This window comes from Boleophthalmus pectinirostris, unplaced genomic scaffold (genome assembly GCF_026225935.1).
Source record: "Boleophthalmus pectinirostris isolate CB_2022bp ecotype Guang Dong unplaced genomic scaffold, ASM2622593v1 HiC_scaffold_8, whole genome shotgun sequence".
Taxonomy (NCBI): domain Eukaryota; kingdom Metazoa; phylum Chordata; class Actinopteri; order Gobiiformes; family Gobiidae; genus Boleophthalmus; species Boleophthalmus pectinirostris.
The window spans coordinates 706,324-713,823 of NW_026571515.1; the positions used below are offsets into that span (position 1 = coordinate 706,324).

At 44.2% G+C, this 7,500-nt stretch overlaps 1 protein-coding gene across 1 annotated transcript in view; it reads left to right on the forward strand.

The window, feature by feature from the left end:
- Positions 1-5,310: 5,310 nt before the first annotated feature.
- si:rp71-17i16.5 (phosphatidylinositol 4,5-bisphosphate 3-kinase catalytic subunit gamma isoform) overlaps positions 5,311-7,500 on the forward strand; it is a 25,489-nt gene continuing 23,299 nt past the window's right edge. The window contains exon 1 of the mRNA XM_055166068.1: positions 5,311-5,394. Coding sequence (XP_055022043.1) covers positions 5,381-5,394 — 14 coding nt within the window. The 5' untranslated portion in view covers positions 5,311-5,380. The remainder of the gene's footprint in view (positions 5,395-7,500) is intronic.

Consider the following 7,500-nt stretch of genomic DNA (forward strand, 5'->3'; position numbering starts at 1 on the left):
AGCAGCTTCTTGTGCTGCTGATGTGGTTCAACTTTTGTCGGACTAAAAGGACACGATTCAGTGGAATATACGTTTATTCAGTGGAATATACGTTTATTCAGTGGAATATACGTTTATTCAGTGGAATATACGTTTATTCAGTGGAATATACGTTTATTCAGTGGAATATACGTTTATTCAGTGGAATATATGTTTTTCTGCGACAGGATGTAGCGGCTGACTGTGACTGTTCTGTGCGTGTCGCGTTGGAGACAGTTTGTGTTTGAACTTTTCAGAGATTATAGACCTGGCTCCACTGCATGTGTGTATTTTGCCTTACGCGAGCGTAAAAACTGAAACTTTTGGACGTTACTTTTAGAATACATGGAAAGTGAAAGAGGGCGGCACGCATATGGAGCAGCTCGTCCTGCGCGCATAGATTTCAGAAAATAGGATCCATCCTATTTTTTGAGGCTCTACACAAGCGTAGGCTCGTATCCCCGTCAAAATCCACAGAGAACATGAATCTGTGGTTGTATTTGGGCGTTTACCATCATTACAACATGCACCTGGGGCAGATCTGTGTTGTGTGAAATGGCCCAGTTCTAGAAATACTGTTAATAAAAGTGCTTTAAAATGTACTTTTCAAATCCTGGCGTTTGCTGTGGTCAGTCTGTACAGAAGGTAAATACAAGTGTGTTTCACTGTGGACCTGATACAAGTGACTAAAGTTTGATCGTCTTTCCCATTGAGAAATACAGAACCAGAGCTGTGATTTTGTAAAAAAAACCAAAAACTATCTGCTAAATTGTTACACACGCTTTACACACGCTGCTCTGTTGGCACGAGAGGGGCCCATGACCTGAGGGGCCCATGACCTGAGGGCCCGTATGACCTGAGGGGCCGTATGACCTGAGGGGCCGCATGACCTGAGGGGCCGCATGACCTGAGGGGCCGCATGACCTCCTGCAGGTGAGAGCGCGTGGAGGTGCCAGGTTAACGAGTGCGTAAAAGTCTGCATCTTTAAGTGCGCACGAGGAGAATGAGTCTTTATAAACTTTTATGAGTTTATGAGGGACCCACGCGTGTCCGGGTCCGTGTGTGAGCCGCTCTGTCCTCCATGACCAGGTAGAATTCTCATCTTTTAGCTCTTATTCATGAAAATATCCAAATTCCTAAATCATTGATCCTTTTAGTGCCTCTGACTGCGCTTCACTCTCACACCACGCTGAGCTTCACAGGTTCTCGTGCGACAGGTAATGAATGTCTCCTGCTCCTGTCCATTCACAAAAATGTCCAAATTGTCTCATAATCCAGTCTTTCGTAGTTTCTCTGCTTGGCCGTATCATTGCGCCTTGAGCCAAATGCCCCGTCACCTCCATTCATAAAAGTTTCCAATTCTTACACATCTGTCCCTGAACCAGGACCTACAGTGGTGCATCTTCAACAATCAATAAGATAAGATAAGATAAAATAAACGCATTCTAAATGACGGCTGGGAATCCTCTTTACGCAGCTCAGGTTTTGGAGTTTGGGATGACAGGCGCAGAATGACTTGCCCGTCCTTGTCACTATGCAACTGTCCAACCAGGTTCGTTGTTAAAGAACGAGTGTTTGGAGGTGAAATTATATTTACTGTGTGTTTCTCTTATTGAGTCAGAGCAGCGCACGTAAAACTCTGCGGCTCTAATGGCACAGACCAAATACCTGCTACACGGGATCGCGGTTCTCTCTTTCTCTCTCATCCAACATTAGTCCTGGTTTAGACCTGGTTTAGTCCTGGTTTAGACCTGGTTTAGACCTGGTTTAGTCCTGGTTTAGTCCTGGTTTAGACCTGGTTTAGACCTGGTTTAGTCCTGGTTTAGTCCTGGTTTAGTCCTGGTTTAGACCTGGTTTAGTCCTGGTTTACCTGGTTTAGTCCTGGTTTAGTCCTGGTTTAGTTTACCTGGTTTAGACCTGGTTTAGACCTGGTTTAGTCCTGGTTTAGTCCTGGTTTAGTCCTGGTTTAGTCCTGGTTTACCTGGTTTAGACCTGGTTTAGACCTGGTTTAGTCCTGGTTTAGTCCTGGTTTGACCGTTTAGTCCTGTTTAGTCCTGGTTTAGACCTGGTTTAGTCCTGGTTTAGTCCTGGTTTAGACCTGGTTTAGAGTTTACCTGGTTTAGACCTGGTTTAGTCCTGTTTAGTTTATCCTGTTTAGACCTGGTTTAGTTTAGACCTGGTTTAGTTAGACCTGGTTACTGGTTTAGACCTGGTTTAGTCTGGTTTAGACCTGGTTTAGACCTGGTTTAGTCCTGGTTTACCTGGTTTCCTGGTTTACCTGGTTTAGTCCTGGTTTGACCTGTTTAGTCCTGTTTCCTGGTTTACCTGTTTAGACCTGGTTTAGTCCTGGTTTAGACCTGGTTTAGACCTGTTTAGTCCTGGTTTGACCTGGTTTAGACCTGGTTTAGTCCTGGTTTAGACCTGGTTTAGACCTGGTTTACCTGGTTTAGACCTGGTTTAGTCCTGGTTTAGACCTGGTTTAGTCCTGGTTTACCTGGTCCTGGTTTAGTCCTGGTTTAGTCCTGGTTTAGACCTGGTTTAGTCCTGTTTAGACCTGGTTTAGTCCTGGTTTAGTCCTGGTTTAGTCCTGGTTTAGACCTGGTTTAGACCTGGTTTAGTCCTGGTTTAGTCCTGGTTTAGACCTTTAGTCCTGGTTTAGTTTACCTGGTTTAGACCTGGTTAGTCCTTTACCTGTTTAGTCCTGGTTTAGTCCTGGTTTAGTCCTGGTTTAGTTTAGTCCTGGTTTAGACCTGGTTTACTGGTTTACCTGGTTTAGACCTGGGTTTAGACCTGGTTTAGTCTGGTTTCTGGTTTAGTCCTGGTTTAGACCTGGTTTCCTGGTTTAGACCTGGTTTAGTCCTGTTTAACCTGTTTAGACCTGTTTAGTTCCTGGTTTAGACCTGGTTTACCTGGTTTAGTCCTGTTTAGTTCTGGTTTAGTCCTGGTTAGACCTGGGTTTAGTCCTGATTTAGACCTGTTTGGTTTAGTTTAGACCTGGTTTAGTTTAGACCTGGTTTAGTCCTGACCTGTTTAGTCCTGGTTTAGAACCTGGTTTAGTCCTGGTTTTGACCTGGTTTGTCCTGTTTTAGACCTGGTTTAGACCTGGTTTAGACCTGGTCTGGTTAGTCCTGGTTTAGTCCTGGTTTAGTCGTGGTTTAGACCTGGTTTAGACCTGTTTAATCTGGTTTAGTTCTGGTTTAGACCTGGTTTAGTTCTGGTTTAGTCCTGGTTTAGTCTGGTTTAGTTCTGGTTTAGTCTGGTTTAGTCCTGGTTTAGACCTGGTTTAACCTGGTTTAGTCCTGTTTAGTCCTGGTTTAGGTTTAGACCTTGAATTAGTCCTGGTTTACTGGTTTAGTCCTGGTTAGACCTGGTTTAGACCTGTTTAGTCCTGTTTAGTCCTGGTTTAGTCGTGGTTTAGACTTGGTTTAGACCTGGTTTAGTCTGGTTTAGTCCTGTGTAGTCCTGGTTTAGTCTGGTTTAGTTCTGGTTTAGACCTGGTTTAGACCTGGTTTAGTCCTGTTTAGTCCTGGTTTAGTCCTGGTTTACCTGGTTACCTTTAGACCTGGTTTAGTCCTGGTTTATCCTGTGTGTCAGGTGTTGTGTTGTGTGTTGTGTGTGTGTGTGTCATGTGTGTGTGTCTGTGTGTTGTCATGTGTGCTGTGTGTGTCAGTGCTGTGTGTGTCAGTGCTGTGTGTGTGTGTGTGTCAGTGTCTGTGTGTGTCAGGTGTTGTGTGTGTCAGTGTGTGTGTGTGTGTCAGGTGCTGTGTGTGTCAGGTGCTGTGTGTGTCATGTGTTGTGTGTGTCATCAGGTGTGTGTGTGTGTGTGTGTCAGGTGTTGTGTGTGTCAGGTGCTGTGTGTGTCAGGTGTTGTGTGTGTCAGGTGTTGTGTGTGTCAGGTGCTGTGTGTGTCAGGTGCTGTGTGTGTCAGGTGTTGTGTGTGTCAGGTGCTGTGTGTGTCAGGTGCTGTGTGTGTCAGTGTTGTGTGTCAGGTGCTGTGTGTGTGTGTGTGTGTCAGGTGTTGTGTGTGTCAGGTGTTGTGTGTGTCAGGTGCTGTGTGTGTCAGGTGCTGTGTGTGTGTTGTGTGTGTCAGGTGTTGTGTGTGTCAGTGTGTGTGTGTGTGTCAGGTGTTGTGTGTGTCAGGTGTGTGTGTCAGGTGTGTGTGTGTCAGGTGTGTGTCAGGTGTGTGTGTGTCAGTGTGTGTGTGTCAGTGTGTGTGGTGTGTGTGTGTGTGTGTCAGTGTTGTGTGTGTGTCAGTGTGTGTGTGTGTGTCAGTGTTGTGTGTGTCAGGTGCTGTGTGTGTCAGGTGTGTGTGTCAGTGTGTGTGTCAGGTGTGTGTGTGTCAGTGTGTTGTGTGTGTCAGGTGCTGTGTGTGTCAGTGTGTGTGTGTGTCAGGTGCTGTGTGTGTCAGGTGCTGTGTGTGTCAGTGCTGTGTGTGTCAGGTGTGTGTGTGTCAGTGTGTGTGTCTGTGTGTGTCAGGTGCGTGTGTGTGTGTGTCTGTGTCAGGTGTCAGTGTGTGTGTGTGTGTCAGGTGCAGTTGTGTGTGTCAGGTGTCATGTGTGTGTGTCAGGTGTGTGTGTCAGTCTGTGTGTGCTGTGTGTGTCATGTGTGTGTCTGTGTGTGTCTGTGTGTGTCAGTGTTGTGTGTGTCATGTGTGTGTCAGGTTGTGTGTGTCAGGTGTGTGTGTCAGGTGTGTGTGTGTGTCAGGTGCTGTGTGTGTGTGTGTGTGTCAGTGTGTGCTGTGTGTGTCAGTGTGCTGTGTGTGTCAGGTGTTGTGTGTGTCAGGTGTGTGTGTGTCAGTTGTGTGTGTCAGGTGCTGTGTGTGTCAGGTGCTGTGTGTGTCATGTGGTGTGTGTGTGTCAGTGCTGTGTGTGTCAGGTGCTGTGTGTGTCAGGTGCTGTGTGTGTCAGGTGTTGTGTGTGTCAGAGTTAAACCGGTTTTGGAGAAACGCCCAAAGAATGAGGAAGTGCAGGTGCGGCAGGAACTCAGCTGAGGCAGGTGCAGTCGCTCCTGCTCACGGAGCCGACAGGAGCCGACAGGAGCCGACAGGAGCCGACAGGAGCCCGACAGGAGCCCACAGGAGCCGACAGGAGCCGACAGGAGCCCACAGGAGCCCACAGGAGCCCACAGGAGCCCACAGGAGCCGACAGGAGCCCACAGGAGCCGACAGGAGCCCGACAGGAGCCACAGGAGCCGACAGGAGCCGACAGGAGCCCACAGGAGCCCACAGGAGCCGACAGGAGCCGACAGGAGCCGACAGGAGCCCACAGGAGCCGACAGGAGCCGACAGGAGCCCACAGGAGCCGACAGGAGCCCACAGGAGCCGACAGGAGCCGACAGGAGCCGACAGGAGCCGACCGTCACCATGGAGACGCACAGGTAGGACAACAGAAGGAATCTTTTTGTAAAATCCAGACTCGTGCACCTGCCGACTCAGACTCAGACTGAACCAAACCTGCTGCACAGATTTTCCAAGTTCACGGCTCCAGCAACAGTTTAGGAGATAATCATTTCTGGAGTCAACGAATTCTACCTTTTTTTTTATAAAACGTGTGAATTTGAGTTCACAAAAAAAACATATTTCAAGTCCTGCGAGTGTTTTAAGTCTTTAATATGATTTAACTTTAGTCGACTGAAGAAACAGTCGATGTTCTGCTCCTGTTGAGGCTTCGGCTTTAAAAAGTTTTGCAGCAGGTTTAAGATTTAAGATTTAAGAGTGAAGTTTTCAATCCACGTCCTTAAACCCAAGAGAAGAAGTTAAACCCAATAAACCAAGAACAACAAAAGAACAACAGAAGAACAACAAAAGAACAACAGAAGAACAACAGAAGAACAACAGAAGAACAACAAAAGAACAACAAAGAACAAAAGAACAACAGAAGAACAACAAAAGAACAACAAAAGAACAACAGAAGAACAACAAGAACAACAAAAGAACAACAGAAGAACAACAGAAGAACAACAAAAGAACAACAGAAGAACAACAAAAGAACAACAAAAGAACAACAGAAGAACAACAAAAGAACAACAAAGAACAACAGAAGAACAAACAGAAGAACAGAAGAACAACAAAAGAACAACAGAAGAACAACAAAGAACAACAAAAGAACAACAAAAGAACAACAGAAGAACAACAAAAGAACAACAGAAGAACAACAACAGAAGAACAACAGAAGAACAACAAAAGAACAACAGAAGAACAACAACAGAACAACAGAAGAACAACAAAAGAACAACAAAAGAACAACAGAAGAACAACAGAAGAACAACAAAAGAACAACAAAGAACAACAGAAGAACAACAAAAGAACAACAAGAAGAACAACAAAAGAAAACAAGAAAGAACAACAGAAGAACAACAGAAGAACAACAGAAGAACAACAAAAGAACAACAGAAGAACAGAACAACAGAAAACAACAAAAGAACAACAAAGAACAACAGAAGAACAACAGAAAGAACAACAAAAGAACAACAGAAGAACAACAAAAGAACAACAAAAAGAACAACAGAAGAACAACAAAGAACAACAGAAGAACAACAGAAGAACAACAAAAGAACAACAGAAGAACAACAACAGAAGAACAACAGAAGAACAACAGAAGAACAACAGAAGAACAACAGAAGAAGAACAACAGAAGAACAACAAAAGAACAACAGAAGAACAACAAAAGAACAACAGAAGAACAACAGAAGAACAACAAAAGAACAACAGAAGAACAACAAAAGAACAACAGAAGAACAACAAAGAACAACAGAAAGAACAACAGAAGAACAACAAAGAAAACAACAGAAGAACAACAGAAGAACAACAGAAGAACAACAAAAGAACAGAACAGAGAACAAACAGAACAACAGAAGAACAACAGAAGAACAACAGAAAGAACAACAGAAAGACAACAAAAGAACACAAAGAACAAACAGAAGAACACAACAGAACAAAAGAACAACAGAAGAACAACAGAAGAACACAGAAGAACAACAAAGAAGAACAGAAGAACAAACAGAAGAACAACAGAACAAAAGAACAACAGAAGAACAACAGAAGAACAGCAAAAGAACAACAGAAGAACAACAGAAGAACAACAGAAGAACAACAGAAGGAGAGGAAAAGGAGAAGATTAAAGTGCTTTTATTCATTTGTGTTTGAACAAAGGAGGAGAATCGTAAACTTCAACAAATAAACTGAATAGAATAAATCTACTGATCCTCTTAAAGCCAGACTCACTGGAAACACACGTCTGAGTAAAACAGTCGAGTCTTTGAGCTCAGACCTGAGTCCAGATCAAACTCAGGTCGAGTCCAGAGAAGAACAAAGACGAAACTGTAGAGAAAGTCAAAGATCAAGTGAATCAAGTGTAAATGTGATTCACAGTGACTCAGACTCAGTTTTTATTTAAACTCACTTCATTAAAAAGTGAAATCACTTTGTTTGTCGTTTGTGCTTCAAGTCGTTTGTGTAAAATCCTGCGACTGTGAAAAAAGAGA